Source organism: Ahaetulla prasina, chromosome 1, assembly GCF_028640845.1.
Source record: "Ahaetulla prasina isolate Xishuangbanna chromosome 1, ASM2864084v1, whole genome shotgun sequence".
NCBI lineage: Eukaryota > Metazoa > Chordata > Lepidosauria > Squamata > Colubridae > Ahaetulla > Ahaetulla prasina.
In genome coordinates, this window is record NC_080539.1 from 14,143,307 (window position 1) to 14,167,768 (window position 24,462).

Sequence of the window (24,462 nt, forward strand, 5' to 3'; positions counted from 1 at the left end):
AAAGGTTATCAAACATCTTCTTTAAAACTTCCAGTGTTGGCGCATTCACAACTTCCGGAGGCAAGTTGTTCCACTGATTAATTGTTCTAACTGTCAGGAAATCTCTCCTTAGTTCTAAGTTGCTTCTCTCCTTGATCAGTTTCCACCCATTGCTTCTTGTCCTGCCCTCAGGGGTCTCCAACCTTGGTCCCTTTAAGACTTGTGGACTTCAACTCCCAGAGTCCCTCAGCCAGCAAAGCTCTGGGAGTTGAAGTCCACAAGTCTTAAAGGGACCAAGGTTGGAGACCCCTGCTTTGGAGAATAGCTTGACTCCCTCTTCTTTGTGGTAGCCCCTGTTGTGACAGTGTTCAAGTCTGTCAAGATCCATCTGGATCTTGAGCCTATCTTCTGGACTGTTGACACACACATATATAGACATTAATTTCACTAAAGATGCTATGGCCATTGGTAAAATGGTTGAAAATATTATTCTTTTCATGCTTTCCTCACCTTATTTACGTTGTATAAAAAATCTGTACCGATTGCAATAGGGGTAATTAAGAAGACTTCTTTTTACACAATTTTTTAATTTAGTTAAAATACAAAATAAAGAAAAAAGAGGAAACATACTAGCAACCATTAAACACTGATATTACAAGTAAAAAACAGACAATTAGGAGAAGCTAGTATCCTTGTTCCAAGAAACCGTAGCGAGGTTCATTAAGAGAAAAACTAAGAAAGACTGAAGAACCTTGAAAAAAAGAGATATGATGGTTAAACACTTCAAGTATCTGAAAAAATATTAGATAGAAAAAAGTAAGAACCTATTCTCTAGTGTTCTAAAATATGGGTCACAGGAAGGAAGGTTTCAGTTTGAGTTGTTAGGAAAAGCTTGCTAATGGGTGAGAACAGTTCACCAGTGGAAGCAATTAGCAAGAAAGTGACAAATTTTCTATCACTGAAAGCAGAGATTAGACAACCATTTTGGGGACTGGTTGATTTGGATTCCTGCACTAAATGGGGAATTGAACCTGGGCCTGAACTGCTGCTTTAAAGCTGTGATTCTAAATGTGAAATCTGGTTATGCTTTAAAAATAAGCTTTCTACAAATTCATGAATTTTCTATCAGGCTTTGCCAAAACACCAAAGAAAATAAAGAAATCTTACAAAAACATAGGAAGTTCTCTACCAAACCCATAAAAAGGACATGGAATGAATAGCTGTCCTCCATTCTTGTTTCCAACAACATCATTAAGACCATGGAAATTCTCAGTCATCCAGGTCAAGGTTGTCCCAAAGGTACTTTTTCAAGGGGCAACTTTCTGGGTTTTCTTTGAAGATGTTTCGCTTCTCATCCAAGAAGCTTCTTCGGCTTCTTCAGAGCTGAACCAGCTTCTTGAATGAGAAGCAAACTGTCTTCAAAAAAAAACACCCCAGAAAGTCCAGCTGCCTCTTGAAAAAGCACCTTTGGGACAAAATCATTAAGAGTTTTTGTCTGTAATCTTGGGGGCGCACCTTGCTATCACAACTTGGTCCCCACCATTGATAGGACATTGCTAGCTCTGTACAATAATCTGTCAAGTGCAGCTCTTTGGAACATAATGAGAAAAATCAACAAATAACAATGCCTCAAGAATTTTCCATCCAGTTGAATGTAGAAAGAGGATAAAATACTGCTCCTGGGTGGGTGGGGAAGAATGAAAAAGTAACCCAAGTTGTAGTTTGAAATGGAAAATGTATTTATTTACACATAGTCCTCGACTTAACAACCACAAATGAAACCTGTTTTGCCACCTGTGTACCATTTGTGTCAAAGCTGCGGAGCCATTAGGCTCATATGTGCTCATACTTCTGAATGCCCAATGAAGGATTGATGTGACCATGTAGAAGACAGCATGTTACTCCTTCTGCTTTAAATCTCAGTTGTGATTGTTGCTTTTCTCTGCTATTTCTAGAACAAATATAATTAAAACACTGGAATATATGTCAGTTTACCCCTCACTGTAAATATATCTGTACAAGCCACCTACAAAGAGATTTGAGAAGCAGAAAGGAATAAATAAAATATACAGAGAGTGTAACAAATTGTTAGCCGCCCAGAATCACAGTTGTGAGATGGCTGGCTGGCTGGCTGGCTATATAAGTAGATTTAAAGAAGGGGAAAAAAAGACTTAACAGCTTTTAAAACCCACACACACAAATTCTTGTATCTTTAACAGGGTGAAACAGTACATTATAGGGCAATACTTTTTCAACTATCTGCATCAACTGGGCTAACTTAAAGAATGCCAGGACTCATTATTCCCAAGGAAATGAAATGTGTGGAAGTCGTGATTGCTTCAGCGCTGCCACAGTCAGCTATGATTGTCATTTTCAATCTTTCCTGACAGCTTCTCGCATGTCCACGGAAGTGCCAGTCCCTCTGTGCTCACACCACACTCTCTTCTGTTCTCCCTCCCTCCCCCCAAAGGGTGGTATTGAAGGGAGGGAAGAAAAAAAAAGGAGAGGAAGGAAGGAAAGAAGGAAGGAAGCTTCCTGATGCTCACTGCCCACTTCCCACAAGAAAACTCAGTGGGGAAGCCAACAAGAAGTCAGAAGTCATTCCGGCTCCCAATGTTTTCTTTTTGCCCACCTGTGGTCATTCTGTTTCTCTATTTAGGTAAGGAAATAGCTTTGAAATGATGACCCAACAGGTCACAGGTTGTGTGCGAGAGAGAATTTATTGTTCCAACCCAATATTTGTAAAAATATACAAATAGAATGAGACTATTGCCTTATACACTGTAAAAAAACAAAAAAAACAAAAAAAACAACCCATATTTTCTGTTTCCTAAATAAAATCAGTTTTGTTGTATGTTTTAAAAAAATAAAATTGTAATTCCTAAAACATGGCCAAAAAAATATTTTTTTTAGCCTCTTCTCCCCTGCATTCTATTCCAGAATTAATATAAAGATGTTACCATCATCTGCACCATCTTTGTATGTCAGGTCCCATCTCCTGATCCATTTATGTTGTGTTTGCAGCTCTAATTCTGTGTTTTGTTTTCCTTTAAGCTTAAAATTATTTTCTTCACTACTGCTTCTTCCTAAAATTTTCCAGTGCTAAAAGCACAGCTTGATACTTGAAAATCAAGATACACTGGTTTTGCTTCAGGCTGTGTGTCCTCCCAGACTGTTGTCAACAGCCAAGATCAAAAATCAGAGATCTTGCTTGGCAATTGCTTTGATGCAGGAGGTGGAGCCCAATTCAACATCTTTATCTCCTGTTCAGTTATATTGAAAGTTTTTATTGGAGACAGTAGAAAATTGTGTAATCATCTAAGCAGTTATAACTCAAGTGTACAGATAGGAACGATTTCTCTTTCCCAAGGTGCCTCTTTAACTTGCATTCCTGTCTTAATGTTGCATGTGAGAAGTGGGCAGGTTCCCTGGTATGATTTCGATTTCCTGTCAGTCCAGGTCTATCACTGGCAATTTTTGTCTTGTTTCTCATGTAAAATTACCAACCTGAAAAAAAATGAGTGATGTGTAGAATAGAATAGAACAGAACAAAACAGAATAGAATTTTTTTTATTGGCCAAGTGTGATTGGACACACAAGGAATTTGTCTTGGTGCATATCCTCTCGGTGTACATAAAAGAAAAGATACGTTCATCAAGAATTCTAAGGTACAACACTTAATGATAGTCAGAAGGTACAAATAAGCAATCAGAAAACAATATCAATATAAATCGTAACTGAAAAGAAAGAGATTTACTGCCTCAAGCACAAAGGTTTTTAATGGTCCTCTAATAAAAAAAATGGGTTAGAGGTAAACAGCAAGGCCTTATGATTAAATAATTCTTTGCAACTGTCCAAATCATTTCTGATTCTGTAACATACAAATAGCTGCGGATTAAAGGATATAAGAGCTGATGTTGTGAAATCTCTTGCATCTTGTAGGAGCTGAAATTATCTGATCCACTTTCTGTCTTATATTTTCCTTAATGAATACAATTAAAGATATGTTGTTACAGAACTGATGCAGAGTGATCTCCATAAGATTATCGTCTCTCCTCAGCCACTCAGCTCAGATCACGTCAAAGTTTTTCTTTACCAGATTTTAAGAGGTAATTTACTTTAGATTTTTAATGTGGAACAAATATATTGGAACCTCACTGCAATATGTAAAAGGTATTTCTCCAATGCTGTCCATGAATGTAAACATTCTACTAGAAGCCAATTTGTGGGACTTCTGATAAAATAGGTGTGTTTTTTTGCATAGTTATAGGACCGTGATGGCGAACCTAAGGCATGCGTGTCAGAGGTGGCATGCAGAGCCCTCTCTGTGAGCACACATGCTCTTCTGGTTTTTGGCAGGCGCATGCGTGCCGGCCAGCTGATCTTCACGCATGCAGGAGCCCTGGAAACCCAAAGACCAGCTGGCCAGTGCACAAACAGTGCCGGCCACCTAATCGCACCGGAAACCTGAAGACAGGTGGCTGGGACGCACATGCACATCATCCAACTTGTTTTTGGGTTTCCGTGGCTCCGGCACGCGTGAAGATCAGCTGCCAGCGTGCATATGCACCCTGGAAACCAGAAGGTCTTTGAGTTTCCGGGGCTTCAGCGTGTACACACATCATGCATGCGGCACACAGGTTCCAATTTAGGCACTCGGTGCCGAAAAGGTTTGCCATCACTGTTATAGGAGAATCATGTGGTCTTTTAAGCAAATCCAACTTCCCCATTGACTTTGATTGTCAGAAGTCAACTGGGAAGGTTGAAAATGGTGATCACATGACCCCAGGATGCTGTAGCCATTGTAAATACGTGCCAGTTACTAAGTGCCTGGATTTTGATCACACGAAGGGAGGGGATGCTGTAAAACTTGTAGGTGCAAGAAGCAGTTTTTTTCAGTGCCATTGTAATGGTCGGTAAAGGAAATATTGCAAGTTGAGGATTACCTGCATTGAAACAGCAGGAAGAGGGGAGCCGTATAAACTAAAATAAGTAAAGGTTTCCCTGCAAGTAAGCACTTTTTAAAAAACATTTACAAGTGGAAAGTAATTTGTTTAGTCATACTGTATTGCTTTTCTAATGTTAATACAGTCCGTATAAATAATATGAATTGAATTTAGAATTGAAAAAAATGTATACATAACAGAATAACCAAGTTAGAAGAGACCCTGGAGGTCTTCTAGTCCAACCCCTGCTGAAGCAGGAGATCCTATACCATTTTAGACAAATGGCTGTCCAGTCACTTTTTAAAAGCATCCAGTGATGGACCACCCACAACTTCTGAAGGCAAGCTGTTCTACTGTGGTTTATTGTTCTCACTGTCAGGAATTCTCCTTAATTCTAGCTTGCTTCTCTCCTTGATTAGCAATAATATATATGCTTCTTTAGTCTGGAAAGGTTTTTTTTTAACCATTTTTTTTTAAAGTTGAATTTGAACCTGAGTCTCTGTCTTAATCTTAGTATATTCACTATACTTGAACAGTGCGATATGATGAAATGGCCAAAGTATTGGACTATGGCTAAGTCCACCTTCGTCTGCTGAAGTTCATTAAGTGACCTATAATCATGCCTCTTCCCACTGTTGTTCTGTAGGGATTTCATTTGCCAAGTTTTTACAATGAAGCTTATCAGCAGATAAAGATTTTTTTTCCCTTTGTTCATTGGCCAGCTTGTTGCAAAGCCTAATGCTGATTTGGGCTGAGCAGGAGGGACTGGCCGAAGGTCATCCTTCTGGCTTTTGTACCTAAGAAGGACTGAAACCTTAGTCTCCTCACTCCTACTACAATACCTTAGCTCAATGTTTCTTAATCATGGCAATTTTAAGACGTGGACTTCTTCTCCCAGAATTCCCCAGCCAGCATGGTGTCTGGAGAATTCTGGGAATTTGAAGTCTACATGTCTTGATGTTGCCAAGATTGAGAAATAAAGCCTTAGCTTTATTTATAATATAATATAATATAATATAATATAATATAATATAATATAATATAATATAATATAATATAATATAATATAATATAATAATATAATATAATATAATATAATATAATATAATATAATATAATATAATAATGTTGGCTGCCTTCTGGGTCTGATTGATTGTGTGTCATCAAGTCAGTGTTGACTCTTTGCAAACCAAGAGATAAAATTTCTCTAGGACCCTAGAGAGCGTATAAAAAAATAATACTTTGGCTTCCAATATGTCAGTTTTTGCAGTCACAGACTTGATGCCACAGCTTGTTCTGATTTTGAACTTTTGTTCTGCTTTGCTTTTTTCTAGGCCTGAAATACTTACATTCAGCTGGTATTTTGCATCGAGACATTAAACCAGGGAACCTTCTTGTGAACAGCAACTGTGTTCTTAAGGTATTTTTGTAACGCCTGTATAAAATAGTTAGCCTTTCTGAGTCTGTGCCGAAAATCATTTGGGTGAAGACTTGCGTTTGCAATCTGTATAACCCGGATATATTTAGTACAAAAACTGTGTACTTTGCATTTCTCTGAAATAGTCATAAATAGTTTTGTATAATTTTATTATTTTTTTAAAAAGATTAAAAACATATACAAACTAATATAAAGTGAGAAAAAAAAAGAAATCAGGGGGAAAGCTAGATGGAAAAAAAGTAAAAGAAAAATAGAACAGAAAGAAAAAAGATACAAGGAAGTAGCTTCTGACCTTCTTCATAGCAGTTATAAATATAATTATTAATTGACCTCTTATTCTATGGTTTTAACCTAGCTCTCTTCTTTGTATAATCTATTCTAATCATTAAAACTATAAATCATGAAACAACTATTAATATTAATGAGTTTGCACTGGTGAAGAGCTGTCCCTATTTTAAAAATAGGATTTCATCGAATGCATTATTGCCAGTATGATTACAACACCGAGAAGTGTCGTTAACCACTCACTTGCCATATTTGTCAGCTATGATTGTGTTCTGTTGGCAAAAATAATTTCACTTGGGCTAAGTAGTTGCAGAGGGAGAATTATATTTCTCCTCCTCTCCTTCCCATAATAAATTTAAACAAAACACACGGTGCTTAAATGCCAGAGATGTTCCCTGATTGTAAATAAATACTCTCTAACTGAAGCCAATGACTTTTCTTTCCTGTTAACTGAATAGCTTAGAATTATGGTGTTGGCATCTCTTTGCTACTCTAGGAAAAAAAAAGAGTGTTTACTCCAGTTTAAAGCATGATAAGATTATTTTAATCTCTTCATATTGCTACTTCTGAGAACATTGACTATACAATAGTTTGCTGCTACATGTGGCTAAGGACTCACTGTTAAAAACAGCAAACTGAATTGTACTTTAGGAGCACTTATGATTGAATCTCATTAGATAGAAAATAAATCCACATCTTAAGAACAATGAGAGCCAGATTAGAATTCATTTTCATGATGCACAGAACTAATTTTCTCTCTGGAGAGATTTACAGCTCTTTTGTGTAGAGGAACATAATCTCACCTAAGCCCCACCTGCTCTTCTAAGTGGGTACAGCCCAGATACAGGTAGACTTTATCTGCTTGTGGAAACTAAGCCTTGAAAGATCAGCACTGAGAAAATCCTAGGTAGAGCATTGCCTGGTGTAAACTCACCTTCCCACCATCCACCCTAAACATTGCCATGTACAAAAAGTGGTGGGGAGATCAAGTGAGTGGCACACTTGCCTTCTAGCATGCATCAACATTCATAGATGATCTGGGCTTATGTGTCAGTGTGCCTTCCACTGCATTGTGTCTATTCCTATAATGGTGAGAGGATTATAGTTACAGTTGCTACAAGCTACATGAATCGTCTATATTTGCACATGCCTGGTTCACATATGTGTCCAAGCCCTGCTTCTTACAGGCTTTTATAAAGATGAAGAATCAGTTTGATGTAGTGGTTGAAGCATCAGGCAACAAACTGGGAGAGTGGGAATTCTAGTCTTAGTACAAAGCCAACTGAGTGACCTTGGGCCACTCTCTCTCAGCCCCAGGAGGCAGGCAGTGGAAAACCACTTCTGAAATCTTGCCAAGAAAATTGCAGAGACTTCTTCAGGCTGTCTCCCATGTCAGAGTCAACACTGATTTGTGGGAACCCAAAAAAGAGGGGGAAAAATGACTAGGATGATATATCAGAATTCTTCTCCCTAACCTCACTGTTTATAACGTTATCAAATCTTTATTTTTCCAGATCTGTGATTTTGGCCTAGCCAGGGTGGAAGAATTAGATGAATCTCGTCATATGACTCAGGAAGTTGTTACTCAGTATTATCGGGCTCCGGAAATCCTGATGGGAAGCCGTCACTACAGCCATGCTATTGACATCTGGTCTATAGGCTGTATATTTGCCGAACTGCTGGGGCGAAGAATATTGTTTCAAGCTCAAAGCCCCATTCAGCAGGTATAAAGGTGCTTTGCTTTTAATGCAATAGATCTGGCCACATACTCCCTCCTAATGGGTTGGATTGCAACTGCCAACATGGCCAGTCCTTGTTCAGCATATGGGGGACACTAGAATAAGAAAAAGTACTTCCATATTTCGTGATTTTAAGGGTGGCTGCTTAGTGTGTGTGTGTGCGCGCACATAATCTTTACTTTTTATACTAAGAAATTGTGGTTAACCATTAGAGACCTGATGATTTAAATGAGTTTGGTTAATTACTGTTTTAGCCATATGACCACGAGATGTTTCCCTTACTTTTTTCTATTAGATTTTCTAGGGGACCCCACTTTTTGTCCAGGAATAACAAAGTTGCTTATCTGATTAATTCCAATGCAACCCTGTGAGGTACATTGCCATTGTTCTGGGGTGACAGATGGGGAATGGAGGTTGAGTTAAAAGCCCACTCAAGACCGCCCATCTTGTCCAGGAATTGCGAGGACAAATGTGGGTGGTTTATCTTTAGCATGTTGAAAATGCTTCTTACAAATATGGATTAGCTAGAAAAGTGAGATGCTATTCTGAAGTCTTTTGCAAAATATTTAAGTTGGGTGGCTAAATAGCAACGTTGCAAGAGCTTTTAGTTGTTATTCTTTACTTAGCTTCTTTCACCCAAAGTAATTGTTTATTATTACTTATTACACAAATTTATATAGCCACTCAACTCACACATAGGTGACACACCTACTGTCAGCCTCCACCCCACTCTTCATTTACTTTTAAATGATTATATCAGTAGATAGAATGTAAAATGTTTATTTCTGTATTATAAACTCTTAGGATCATGAGATGAATCATACCACCATCCGGGGTAAGGGAAAAGAGCTTATTATTAGTGTCGGCTGACATAACTGGGAGGAGGGGTGATTAATGATTGAGTGTTATCAGCGCGCGCTTTCCTAACCGACACAGCATTCCTGAGTTGACTGACATCCAGAGACTTGTGGAAGAAGATTACCACGAGGGGCCGTGAAGGAGTTGGCATTGGACCAGACCAGCCTGACCTCCTGGAGGAGGAGGGACAATTGGGGGGATATGATATGTTTGCCATATTTTGTCTCAGTTCCAGCTTAGCTTGGCTGCTAACAAGACTGTAAAAGTAAAAGTACTTGTTTCTATTCCAAATGGAGTCAAGGTGAATTCTTTCCTATTTACCGTCAGTGGTAGCCTGACCTTAAGCTGGAACTCACTCATGTCTACCAACCAGGATTGCAATCGCAATACCGGGGGGGAAGAAAACCCAAATGTGATGGAAGGACTGCCGCCGGCTGAGCTGGGGGAGGCGTCCGGAGGAATTTTTGCTGACACTTTTAACCCCGAGCTGGAAGTTTGCAGAGCTCGGTGGATTGAGCAATTAAAGCTGGAAGAGGAAAGGTGGGAACCAAGTGCCGAAGAGTTTCAGCCTGGAGTAACAAAAGAGAAAAGAAGGACGGTGAGACTTTCGGATTGGCAGGAGAGAGAGAGATAAGAGACAGACGCCAGCTGGAGGAAGCCTTCGCCTTTTCCGTGAGGTGAAAGTAAGGCTAGCTGTTCGCCAAAGGTATGAATCCTGTTCAGTCCTCCAAGGGGAGGGAAGAGGAAGAAGAAATTACAAAGAGGCCCGTTAGAGGTGATTTCCAGGGTGGTGAGATTTCTGAAGAGACGGAAACTCTCTCCCAGAGGAAGCTGAATTGGATGGGGGGGCGCCACCTGCTGACCATGCAAGGCCGCGAGGGAAGGAAAAGCCAAAATTCCCCCATATTAGAAAAATTTGATGGAGATGCGAAGGAGCTGGAATTGTTCCTGGCGATAGTGAATGACCACATGATAGACTGGGGAAGATTATTGGTCACAGGCAGCACAAGTTAGAGCTGTGACCCACAATTTGACCGGAAGAGCAGCTGCATGGTTTGTGTCGCTGTATAAAACCACTCCCCTACTGCAAAATTACGAGCATTTTATTACGGCACTAAGGAGGAGGTTTGAGGACCCCTGGCAGAGCAGAAAGGCCAAAGGTCGAATGAAACCATCAGGCAAGGGAGGAGACCGGTGGCTGATTATACCCAGGAATTCAGTGATCTAGTCCCTTGATGAGAGGGTGGTCGGAGGTGATCCTGGTCGACTTTTACAAAGAGGGCCTGAATGGAGATCTCTATGAACTGTGCCGGCACGAGCCTCTCCAACCACATTGTATGGCTGGTATACCCTGGCAGCAGAGATGGAAATTGAACTAGCGAAGGACCGTGGCAGAAAGCAGCGCACTGGAAGACCTTACCCGCCCATTCTCCTGGGTGGCCCTCAAGGGACACGCCTAGACCAGAGGGAGGAGACAACGATCGACTGCGTGCTACAGATGTGGAAAAGAGGCCATCGGGCAGCCGACTGTCGAGTGAAGTTGGTTCCAAGCACGACCTCTGGTGGTGGGAAGGAAGCAGTGAAACCAACTGCTAAGGCGCGAAAACCGCAAAAGTGGAGGACGGCATTGCCAAGAAGGGCACGCCCATCCAAGAGGATGCCAAGGCCGACCGACACTGATGACAGCAAAACCACATCGGAGTCCGGCGAAGACTTTCTGGTGAGTTGGGCACGGGGCCCTTGGACATTCCAGTCAACCTGCATGTTCCTCCTCGGGCAACAAGGGGAAATGTTAGCATTATTAGATTCTGGATGTACTAGGTGCATGATCAGTCCCGAACTAGTAGAAAAAATGGAACTAAGGTTGAGAACCCTAAGCAGGCCCATAGCATTTGCCCAGTTGGATGGCAGTGTGGCAGGGGGAGGACCCGCCCATTTCGTAACAGAACCCATAGAAATGATAATGGAGACCATCGCGAGATTTTAAACTTCATAGTAGCCCTGGAATGGACCAACCTTTGGTACTAGGACTGTCATGGTTATGAAATGGAACCCCCATATTAACTGGAGAACGGGAGTCTTACGGTTCCGCTCAAAAGCGTTAAAAGGAGGAAAAGGGGGTTCCAAGAAGAGTCAGACTATGGCCATGCTCCAAGATAAATGGGGGGCAATGGTTGAACGGATAGATGGGGAGGAAAGAATACCTAAGGAGTACTGGGACCTGCGGAAGTCTTTAGTGAGAAAGCATCAGACGTTCTCCTCCCCATAGGCCTATTGACTGTGCCATAGACATCCTTCCGGGGTAAAACTTCCAAAACCAAAAGCTTACCCCATGACCCAAAAGGAATTGGGAGAGCTACGAAAGTTCATAGACAAAACCTAGAGCGGGCTTTATCCAACCAGCTAGGCCTCGTGTGGCGCACCTGTGATGTTCCGGGAAAAGAAAGATGGCTCATTTCGCCTTATAGTTGACTATAGAAATTTGAACGCAGTGTGCGAAAACATATACCCCATGCCGCTCATGAAAGATATGTTAGCACACTTAGCGAAGGGAAGTTCTTCACCAAATTGGACCTGCGAGAAGCTTACTACAGAGTCCGTATAAAGGAGGGGATGAATGGAAAACCGCTTTCAACTGTCCACTAGGATGTTTCCAGTTTAGTACTGCCTTTTGGTCTGCAGGGGCGCCTGCAGTTTTATGCAACTGATAAATGAAATACTCCATCAGCATTTGTTCAAAGGAGTTCTTGTCTACCTTGACGACATACTTATCTATACAGAAACAATGGAAGAACATATTAAACTAGTAAGAGCAGTTCTCAAAAGTTATTATCTGCAGAACTATATTGCAAGCTATCCAAATGTGATTTCCATCAAACCAAAATAGACTACCTAGGATATCGCATCTCGGCTGATGGGTTAGAAATGGATCCAGAAAAGTGAAAGCTGTCTTGGAATGGGCCCCCACGCACACGCAAACAGCTCCAAAGTTTTTGGGATTTGCAAATTTCTATCGTCAATTCATCCTCCTTTGCTCAAATTGCTTTACCAATCACTAACCTCTTAAAACTAAAGGAGACACGAAACCCAAACCATCATTACCCTCGAATGGACAATGGAATGTCAAGCAGCATTTGAAAAATTGAAACGACTCTTTGTCACGAACCTATTTTAAAGCACCCTGACATGGATGTTCCTTTTGTAATACAAGCTGATGCAAGTGATGTAGCAGTCGGAGCCGTTTGCTCCAAAACAATGCTGATGGTAATTTACAACCCTGTGCTTTCACTTCTCGAAAATTGACTGAAACCGAAAGACGATGGGCTATTTGGGAAAAAGAAGCATTTGCAGTTCATTGGGCTCTACGGACATGGAGACAATTCTTAGAAGGTTCAAATCATCCTTTTGAAGTTTGGACTGATCACAAAAATCTGGAAGCACTAAAGACTCCTAGAAAACTTTCACTAAACAAGCCCGTTGGACTCAATATTTTAACCGCTTTAATTTTACTTTACAGTATATTCCTGAGGAAAAACTTCTTAGCAGATGCTCTTTCACGTTTACCCCAATACAATTGCACTCGCCCGAGGTGGTTCAACCAATACTTCCTGCAACAGTTGGCGGCCCCAGCAATAACTAGAAGCCACTCCAAAGCTGACCCTCACTCCCAGATGAACTAACCAAATCGTTTAAAGAAGCTTTAAACACCGATGACTGGTACTTAACGCATTCCCATGAATGCACACCGTGATGGACTAGCTTGGATTGGAACAAAACTATATGTTCCTCTATCACTCAGAGAAACCATCCTACAACGATGCCATGATGCCAAAATGGCAGGACATTTTGGATTTGTGAAAACTTTGCATCTTCTTAAAAGACAAATTTGGTGGCCAAGTCTTAAAAGACATTCAAGCATATGTAGCAAGTTGCCCGGTCTGTGCATCATCCAAAAGACCTCCGGAAAACCTCCTGGACTACTACAAACGGTAGCCAGACCAGGAACCCCATGGAAAGAAATATCCATGGATTTCATAGTGGAATTACCTGAAAGTTCAGGCAATACTGTTATATGGGTAGTGACTGACCTTTTCTCCAAACAAGTCCATTTTATTCCATGTTCAAAATACCCTCCTCAAAGACTCTAGCAAAGTTGTTTGTACAACACATTTATAGACTTCACGGAGTGCCTGATCGCATCATTTCAGATCGAGGAGTTCAATTCACTTCTAAATTTTGGAAAGAATTTTACGACTCATTGGTTCCGCCAAGGATTAAGCTCCTCCCATCATCCTCAAACTAATGGAAGCTGTGAACGTCAACTCTGTACTAGAACAATATCTCCGATGTTATGTTAACTACCAGCAAGATAATTGGGCTGATCTCTTACCTTTTGCTGAAGTTGCCTACAACAACTCAATTCATAGTAGCACGGATTTACTCCTTTAAAATAGCTTCAGGCCAAGATTTTGTTCCTATCTCGAACTCCCACAAGAAGAAACTACTATTTCCTCTTTATCAGAATGGATAGATCAAATACAAAGCACATGGAAAATGACTGCAAGGCGATCGACGACGCCACCGTGCGCATAAAAACAAGCAGATAAAAAGGTCCCTGAGAACAAATATCAAGTGGGCGATAAAGTTTATCTTTCCACCAAATATCTTCAAACCACTCAGAAATCTAAAAAACTTGGACCCAAATATGTGGGACCTTTCCCAATAGTAAAAATCATCAACCCCGTGACGGTACAACTAGATTTACCAAAAACACTTAGGAGAATCCACCCCGTTTTCCATGTCAGTTTGCTGAAACCTGAACACACATCTACTTTCCGTCCTAACCATACACTCCCTCCTATACCAATTCTCATAGAGGGAGAACAACACTTTGAAATAAAAGAAGTTTTGGATTCAAGAAAACATAGAAATAAAATTCAATATCTTATTTCTTGGAAACACTTCCCGTTATCCCAAGCTGAATGGGTGAACAAAGAAGATGTTCATGCCTCGGAAAAAATAGCACAATTCTATAAAAAATATCCTGACAAACCCTAACTTCTTTTTTTTTCTTTCTAGGACTGACGTCCTTGTTGCAGGAGGGCCGAATGTCAGCCTCCATCCCACTCTTCATTTACTTTTAAATGATTATATCAGTAGATAGAATGTAAAATGTTTATTTCTGTATTATAAACTCTTAGGATCATGAGATGAATCATACCACCATCCGGGGTAAGGGAAAAGAGCTTATTATTAGTGTCGGCTGACATAACTGGGAGGAGGGGTGATTAATGATTGAGTGTTATCAGCGCGCGCTTTCCTAACCGACACAGCATTCCTGAGTTGACTGACATCCAGAGACTTGTGGAAGAAGATTACCACGAGGGGCCGTGAAGGAGTTGGCATTGGACCAGACCAGCCTGACCTCCTGGAGGAGGAGGGACAATTGGGGGGATATGATATGTTTGCCATATTTTGTCTCAGTTCCAGCTTAGCTTGGCTGCTAACAAGACTGTAAAAGTAAAAGTACTTGTTTCTATTCCAAATGGAGTCAAGGTGAATTCTTTCCTATTTACCGTCAGTGGTAGCCTGACACCTACAGTAATCTCTGCATTAAAGGTGAAGTTGCATACCATTTTGCATTGTTACAAAATAAATTGTAATATAATCTAATTGAGGAATGAGACTGCTTTTGTTTTTGTTTTGTCTTTGCCTTGTCAGATTAAAAGTGAAAAACTGTTATAGCTGGACATGGATGTAAAGGCTTTGTGACTATATGTCAGTTGATTAAGTTGCTGTAAAAAATCTTCCTCAGCACAGCCCTTTTCCTATTTGACAGGTTCTCCAACTATTCTGTCTGGGGATTCAGGCAATCAGACTGCAGCTCAGTAGGGCTTTGTATAAACAGATTTCAGTTACAGTATTTGATGTTTATGTTTTGAGGAAGCTTTCTGGGTTTAGTTGCACGCTTCTTGACTATTTATCATGTGTAGTTCTCTTAACATGATTATCATTTCATAGTCTATGTTTCATCTTTATCCAAAAAAAAAGCCCTTTGTGAGGCAGATGGTTTCAGTTGTATGTTTGAAATTTGAGGCCAAGAGATTTTGTAAAGGCTATTCCAATTAACAACATATAGCCACTAAATCAGTGCTCAGTGCCTGACTACTGATCTTCTGTCTCCAGTTTTCTGTTATATTTTGATAGGAGTCCATGGCAGCTTTATTTATCCTAATGATATTAAATTGATCTATATATGTTCCATTGTGGCCTGTTCACATTAAATTTCTTAAAAATACAGTTCATTGAAAGGACCAGGGATTTGAATTTACAGTTTATTTTATTTTTATTTTGTCATATCAGTATATATAGGCATTAACATGAAATGAAATAGCTATATAATATATAAGCATATATATGAGCATTAGTATGTAATAACTATATTAATTGGATATAATGAAAAGAAACAATAGGACAGGAACGGTAGGCACTTTAGTGCTCTTATGCACGCCCCTTACAGTCCTCATAGGAATGGGGTAAGGTCAATAGTAGACAGTTTTTGATTAAAGATTTTGGGATTTTGAGAAGAGACCACAGAGTCAGGTAGTGTGTTCCAAGTGTTAATGACTCTGTTACAGAAATCGTATATTCTGCAATCAAGTTTGAAGCGGTTAACATTAAGTTTAAATCTATTGTTTGCTCTTGTATTGTTGCGATTGAAGCTGAAGTAGTTTTCAACAGGAAGGACATTGCAATAGATGATTCTATGAGTTAAGCACAGGTCCTGTCAGAGGCGGCGGAGTTCTAAGTTTTCTAAACCTAGGATTTCAAGTCTGGTGGCATAAGGTATTTTGTTGTTTTCAGAGGAGTGGAGAACTCTTCTTGTAAAATATTTCTGGACATGTTCAATTGTATTGATGTCAGAAATGTGGTATGGGTTCCAGACAGGCGAGCTGTATTCAAGAATTGGTCTAGCAAATGTTTTATATGCTCTGGTTAGTAGTGTAGTGTTTTTGGAAAAGAAGCTATGCAAGATTAAGTTTACAACTCTTAGAGCCTTTTTTGCGATGTAGTTGCAGTGGGCTTTGGCACTTAGATCATTTGATATTAAAACTCCAAGGTCTTTAAAAGGGTGAGGGTCATCTGTAAGGTAATGTCCATCAAGCTTGTACTTAGTGTTTGGGTTCTTTTTTTCAATATGTAAGACTGAGCATTTGCTGGTTGAGATTTGGAGTTGCCAAGTTTTAGACCATTCGGATACAAATTCAAGGTCTTTTTGAAGGGTAGTTGTATTGTTGATAGTGTTAAATAGTTTGACATCGTCAGCAAAGAGAACACAGGGGGAGACATGATAGCAGTGTTCCAATATCTCAGGGGTTGCCATAAAGAAGAGGGAGTCAAACTATTCTCCAAAGCACCTGAGGGTAGAACAAGAAGCAATGGGTGGAAACTAATCAAGGAGAGAAGCAACCTAGAACTAAGGAGAAATTTCCTGACAGTTAGAACAATTAATCAGTGGAACAACTTGCCTGCAGAAGTTGTAAATGCTCCAACACTGGAAATTTTTAAGAAAATGTTGGATAGCCATTTGTCTGAAATGGTGTAGGGTTTCCTGCCTGGGCAGGGGATTGGACTAGAAGACCTCCAAGGTCCCTTCCAACTCTGATATTATTATTATTATTACAATTACTTGCGATACGGTCATAGAGATCATTAATGTATAATATGAAGAGTGTTGGTCCAAGAACGCTGCTTTGGGGAACGACATTCTTGACAAGAACAGGATTTGATAGAGTATTGCCTATTTTGACCACTTGTCTGTTTGATAGGAAAGCAGTTATCCAATTGTGGAGGGGTCCTAAAATGCTGTAGGATTTTAGTTTTAGGAGAAGTTTATCATGTACTACTGAGTCAAAAGCCTTACAGAAGTCTATGTAGATTGCATCTATTGCTTTGCCTTGATCAAGATTTGTAGTCCATATGTTTTTGCAGTGAAGAAGTTGTAAGTTACATGATAATTTTTTTCTGAAACCAAATTGTTTATTAGAGAGTAGGTTGTTTGCTTCTAGATGGAGGGTAATGGATTGGTTGATGATAGATTCCATTACTTTGCAGGTGACGCAGCATAAAGAGTCATTGTGAGCTCTCAAGCTGTAATTTTCAACTAGGCTGGGATCTCCTTTTTTGAAGACAGGGATGACTGTGGCTAGTGACCAAAGTTTGGGAAGAGAGCTGGTCATGAAAGCTTTTTCAAGCTATGCTTAGGAGTTCTGCTATATTAGTGGAAAGTTTTTTTTAAGAAGTATGCACATAGTCCGTCAGGCCCAATAGATAGAGAAGGTTTTAGTTTGCTAAGAGCTTTTTCAACATTATCTTCTGTGAAGTCTATATATGTTAGGTCATTGTACTCATTGTTGGTACGATTGGGGAATGTCGGGTATAAGCTATTACTGTTAACAAAGACTGAGCCAAAGAATGTGTTAAAGAGATTTGCTTTAACTCTTTCATCATTACATTCTTTGCCGTTAGGTTCTTTTAGTGGTGGGATGGATCTTGAGTCTTTAAGTTTATTGTTCACAAAATTATAAAAAGCACGATTGGAATTTGTGCACAGAAGGTCGTCTTCTTGCTTGGTGTGGTAAGTGTTGCATTCAGTTTTTATTTGGTTGCATATATTTCTGTAGCGGTTTTTGAAATTTGCTACATAGCTCTTTTTGTTTCTTCTCCAGAGGGATTTTTTTTTTGGATTGAAGCTTTTTTATTGGTATGGGTAATTTGCTTTTTCTGATTTTGAAGGTGGTTTGTGGTACATATAATTTAATGATTCTATTGATTTCAAGTAGGAAAACTTTATAGTGGTCTTCAGCAGTAGTACAGGTAGAGAACAGATTTAGCCAGTCAAGAGATGAGAGGTCGTTGTTTATAAGGTCGTAGTTAGCTCAGGATTCTCCAGGCATTTAGAATAAGTAAACAAGGTTGCCCGCCAATTAAGTACGGGTAATCCTCGACTTACAACAGTTCATTTAGTGCCCATTCAAAGTTACAAAAGCACTGAAAAAAGTGACTTAGGAGCATTTTTCACAATGACCTTTTAGGAACCTCATGATCATGTGAGCAAAATTCAGACGCTTGGCAACTGACTTATATTTATGATGGTTGCAGTGTCCTAGGCTCATGTGATCACCTTTTGCGACCTTCTGACAAGCAACGTCAATGGGGAAGCCGGACTACTTAACAACTATATTACTAACTTATCAACTGCAGTTATTCACTTAACAACTGTGGCAAGGAAGGTTGTAAAATGGGGTAGAACAAATCGCTTAACAAATGGCTCCCTTAACAACAGAACTTTTGGACTCAGTTGTGGTCGCAAGTCAAGGGCTGCCTGTTGTCTTCAGAGGCTGAAATCCTGTCTTCTAAGCTGGAGGCAAGTGGTTGTTAGAGAAAAGATACATGTAGTCCTCACTTAGCAACCATTTGAAATCACAGTAGACCCCCAAAAAAGGTACTTACTGTATGATCTGGGTTTGAAGTCCAGATGTTCTCACACCATCTCATTTGGGGCACTTGGCAACTAATCTACATTTACAGCCTTTGGCAGCATCCCAGGGTCACATGACCGCAATTGATGATGGGTTGTTTTTTTTTTTGGTGGAAACCAGAGTTTGTCTTTGTGTTTTGGCAAAAAAATGATGTGTTCACTTCATGACTGCAGCATTCATTTAATGGCCATATTTGCTTAACGACTACCACAAAATAATATCATGAAATCTGATCAGTCACATAATGTCCTGCTTAACGACTGGCATGACTGTTGCCCATCATTTGGGCTCAGTTACACTTGTAAATCAAAGACGACCTGCATTATTCTATGTTAATGCCCAAACTACAGCTTTTTCAGCAGACACATTTGTATGCCTTTATTTATTAATAAATAATAAATTAAATAATAAATTAATTAAGGGATGTGGTGGCTCAGTGGCTAAGATGCTGAGCTTGTCGATCGAAAGGTCAGCAGTTTAGCGGTTCGAATCCCTAGTGTCCCAGCTTCTGCCAAGCTAGAAGTTCAAAAGCTCATAAAAAATGCAAGTAGAAAAAGTAGGGACCACCTTTGGTGGGAAGGTAACAGCGTTCCGTGCGCCTTTGACGTTTAGTCATGCCAGCCACATGACCACGGAGACATCTTTGGACAGCGCTGGCTCTTCGCCTTTGAAACAGAGATGAGCACCGCCCCCTAGAGTCAGGAATGACTAGCACATATGTGCAAGGGGAACCTTTACCTTTACTTTATTTATTTATTATTTATATAGGGATTATATAGCTGTTCACTCGGGATGCAATTTTAAGCAGCTAACAGAAGGTTGAAAACATAAAAGGTAAATAGAAATCCATAAAAACACCTCCCACACCAGAGACAGCTCACTTGTAAAGGTTGATGTGCTGTCCTGACTCAGAGCCTGGGGGGAAATGGATCTTCAATGTCTTTGAGGAGATGCTGTTGCATAGGGCAGTCACAGTGACACCAAAGACAAATCTCCTAGGTTCCATCGGATGACACTGCTTGGGATCTGATGCATGCCAGTCATGGTTTTGCTGGATAGGCAGAGATGAGCCTACAAATATTTTGAAGAGCTTTGAAGGTGACACTTAGCATCTTAAATTGGATGTTTGTCTACTGCTTTTAGTATCTTTGTGGTTTCATTGCATTTGTTGCTTCTGTATAAAGAGATGTATTACTGAGGTCAGAAGCTATTACAGGTAGTCTTTGACGTACAACTATTTGTTTAGTGACTGTTTGAAATTACAACAGCACTGAAAAAAGTGACTTACGACTGTTTTTCATATTTATGACCATTGCCGCATCCCCCTGGTTACACGATCAAAATTCGGATGCTTGGCAACCGGCTCATATTTATGACAATTTGCAGTATCCCAGGTGTCATGTGATCTCCTGTTGAGACTTTCTGACAAGCAAAGTCAGTGGGGAAGCCAGATTCATTGAACAACTGCAGTGGTTCACTTAACAACTGTGATAAGAACGGTTATAAAATGGGGCAAAGTTTACTTAACAACTGTCTTGCTTAGCAACAGAAATGTTGGGCTCAATTATGGTCGTAAGTCGAGGACTACCTGTATATAAAAGCTACACATGCATGCACACACATATGTACACTTGCCCAGTTTCAAAGAATATCTAAACTTAGTGAGGAAACGGATAAGGGACTATTGTATTCGCAGAGGTTATCTCAGTATAAAATAAAATTGGGATGCTGCTTTATTTTTCCCATTTCTACAGTTGGATTTGATCACAGATCTTTTGGGGACACCGTCACTGGAAGCAATGAGGACAGCTTGTGAAGGCGCCAAGGCTCACATACTCAGGGGTCCTCATAAACAGGTAGAGTGATTATTTTCTAATTTGGAGAATTTGGTAATGCAAAGCCTTTTAGTTATGTGCTGACAACTTTTCATTTTCAGTCTTAAGAGCAATACCAGATTGGGATTTATATCAGGACAATCACAAAGCAATTTATCTCAGCTATACAGAACTGATATTTAATATGTCATGCTCTCTTGTTTTTTGTGGAAGTTAAAATTTTGATGCAGAGCGTAGGTGTGGTTGTTTGGCCTGAGGATAGTGGAGCTGCTATATGTAATACTACAACTCCTACCATCAAAACGACGCTATAGAGCATTGCACATCAGAACAACTAAACACAAGAACAGTTTTTTCCCGAAGGCCATCACTCTGCTAAACAAATAATTTCCCTCAACACTGTCAAACTATTTACTCAGTCTGCACTACTATTAATCTTCTAATTGTTCCCATCACCCATCTCCTTCCACTTATGACTGTAACTTTTTGTTGCTATCATTAAGGGTTAAATTGCAACCTATGACCATCATTTGTGTTGTAAATGTTGTACCTTTGATGAAGGTATTTTTTTTTCTTTTATGTACACTGAGAGCATATGCACCAAAACAAATTCCTTGTGTGTCCAATCACACTTGGCCTATACATTCTATTCTATTCTATTCTATTCTATTCTATTCTACAAAGACAAGCTAAGGAAAAGAGATACTTTGCATTCCTGGGCATTAAGTACAGCCTATGAACCAATTACAATGAGGCTAAATTAGACTTAAATGATCCACTTACCTTAGTTTGGAAAGCTGCTACCAGGGACCTAATTTTAGCCATAACGTCAATTTCTTTTACCAATCTCTTGGTTTAGATATTTCAGACAAAAGTATGAAATCAAATATAATGGCTGGAGATAATAAAATAGATGTATAAATATCTATTTTAGGATGTCACCCATTTTGTTTGAATAGAATAGAATAGAATAGAATTTTATTGGCCAAGTGTGATTGGACACACAAGGAATTTGTCTTGGTGCATATGCTCTCAGTGTACATAAAAGAAAAGATACGTTCATCAAGGTACAACATTTACCTTGATGAACATTAACCATAAACATTAACCATTGTTCTGATGGAACTTCTTCTCAACAGGAAGTTCTGATGGGTAATAATTGAAAATACTTGCAGTGCAAAAATACTTTATATAATCATCATTTCACAATGTGATGAAAACTGTATATACCAAACTTTAAAAAACATAAGGAATAGAGTGATTTTTTGTGTGTGTGTGTTGGAAGAGGGAACTTCTGCTGCAACTTGAATTCTATTTAGAGTTGTATGCGTGTAGCAGGGCCGCAGGTATTAGTGATGTGGAATTATGCTCAAGGTTTTCTCAGTTACTCTTAACAGAAGGGAGTACTTTGTATATGGAAATGCAGTGGAGGGGCAAGAAATGAGAGACGGAAAGAAAGGTTTTTTTCCCCCAAAATTCCATGGTATTTCAGAGGAGTTCTAAGGTCTTGTTATAATCACCTTGCATAAGCTGGTCAGATTTGCAGTTCCTGGAAACATGGCCTTAAATCACTGCATACAGTGTGTCCCAAGGTCAGCTGATGGATTTTCCAATTTAAAAAGTACTACTAATAAAGATTTACTGTATTCTTAGTCACAATCAACAGTCTTGGCCTAACACAGGGGTCTGCAAACTTGGCTCTTTTAAGACTTGTGGACTTCAACTCCCAGAGTCTTTGCTGGCTGAGGAATTCTGGGAGTTGAAGTCCACCAGTCTGAAAAGAGCCAAGTTTGCAGACCCGTGACCTAACACAACTTCATAAGACATAGAACTGGTATGGAACAACTGTAGTATTTGTGAAACCCGATGGGATCCTCCTATCATCCTTCTGGAATAGTCATTCTCATGGTGGTCCTTATTTATATGGAAAGCATCCTGTGAAACCTTTTATAAATCTTTGCTCTGTTCTGTAATGCTAACTAGCATCTAACCTTTTCTGTTAATATTGTTACATAAATAGATAAGGCAAAAAGCTTGATTGCTTAGTTTTATTTCAAACTGAATATGTGTTGGTTCTTGGTTAGGTATAAGATATTCCTCCCACATATCAATAAAAATTAATCATCCGCCAATAATAGGAAAAAAATATGTAATCATTTCTTCCTTGCGTCTAATGGTTTTTTCCCAACTCATACACATGTCAAATGCTTTGCTTTTTAGAATTTGCATAGGAAAGCAGGGTTTTTTAGAAGCACCACACTAAGAAAATAATAGTGTAGGAAGTGATGGAGAACAACCAGCTTCTAAACTCAATATATTTTAATATGTTTTCTTTTTTTTTCCTAACAAAAAAAGACAGCTTTTATATTTGCATAAAGAGGTTAGATCTGTTTTTAGTTATGAATGTTCCTTTTGAATTTTAGAGGTCATTTTTCTCTCTCTTCATTCTAATGTAAAGTTCATTAAGCCCTTTAAGGCTTAACCTCTCTATGCACTTACTTAGGAACAACTAAGTCAGTGAGTGTCATAGGGTCAAACAGCTAGAACAGGAGAGGGCCCCTGTCCATAATGCTTCCTCATCCACTATCTTCAGCTCAGGTCCATGTTAGGAATTCTAGGAATTTGTTTTTTAATTTTTATTTATGAAATTTATTTGCTGACCATTTTGTGGTTCAGGTGACTCTGACTGGCTTACATCAAGACAAAACAACACATAACTAACAGTTATAAATATAAAATGAATTAAAATTACAAAAAATAGAACAATTAAGTTTTATTTTTAATCTTCTTCCCTGGAAGAGCTTGCTGGACTTAACCTAACCTGTTTTGCTGGAAGAGCTTGCTAGACTAATTTGTCCTCTTCATTCATTTTCAAAACAGTTTTTAAAAAATTATTTTTAAAAAAGCCCTGAACAGCAATTTTAGCCATGATTCAGAAAAGACAGTGTTGCGTTTTGGCATCTCACTTATTCCTATGATGCTCAGTGCTTTTTCTCTTTCTTTTCACAGCCATCCCTTCCTGTCCTGTATACATTATCCAGCCAAGCTACACATGAAGCCGTTCATCTCCTTTGTAGGATGTTGGTCTTCGATCCAGTAAGTTGATGCTTTGTGTTATATACTTAAAATAGAAAAGGGGGAGAGGACGTGATAAATATAGCAAAATATATATCATGGTCCGTAAAGTATGCAGAAAAGACTTGAGAAGCACATGGCAAAGAACAGGAAAAAATATCCAAAGATGTGTCAGAGGAAGATAGAAAATAGAAAAATAGCAGAATGACTTAATGAATTCTTGGTTCTGTCATCAATGCTGAGGGTATAAGACAAATACTAGTGGAGTCTTTGATGCTGTCTGAGCTTTTCCATGTCATTCTTGTAGCCTGTCAATTTAAATCTACATTGAAATCAATTTCAGTACTGCATTATCTCTTTTCTATAACACCATTTACACATCATCTATGATGACAGACATTCTTAAAATCAACAACTGAGCCCATTGTTTATAAATATTCTTCAAAATATCCAGTGTTAAAGTATTGCTCCATTCTACGTTCTCATTAAGTATTCTTCTCCTTTGTGATCTTTCATTTCTTCTAGTTCACTCTAGTGTTCAACTTTCAAAGTCCTATCTTATCATTATTTTTCCTAAGGAATCCAAACAACAGCAATTTCCCATGGGAAAGATTCTTATATATTGATTATAATTTTTTTAATTAATTTCAGGGTCTTATTTCAAATCCATATGGACCCTTAGCCCATTTTTAACATTCCAAAATCAACACTTGTTGTTAGTTGCGAAGTCGTGTCTGACCCATCGTGACCCCATGGACAATGTTC

At 39.2% G+C, this 24,462-nt stretch overlaps 1 protein-coding gene across 2 annotated transcripts in view; it reads left to right on the forward strand.

Annotated features, from left to right (window-relative positions):
- The window catches only part of NLK (nemo like kinase), a 130,606-nt gene that overhangs the window by 94,157 nt on the left and 11,987 nt on the right, over nt 1-24,462 (forward strand). For both annotated transcript variants that reach the window (XM_058164251.1, XM_058164250.1), the window contains exons 4-8: nt 3,982-4,088; nt 6,260-6,345; nt 8,163-8,372; nt 20,542-20,643; nt 23,632-23,718. In XM_058164251.1, the coding sequence (XP_058020234.1) occupies nt 3,982-4,088; nt 6,260-6,345; nt 8,163-8,372; nt 20,542-20,643; nt 23,632-23,718 (592 nt within the window). The remainder of the gene's footprint in view (nt 1-3,981; nt 4,089-6,259; nt 6,346-8,162; nt 8,373-20,541; nt 20,644-23,631; nt 23,719-24,462) is intronic.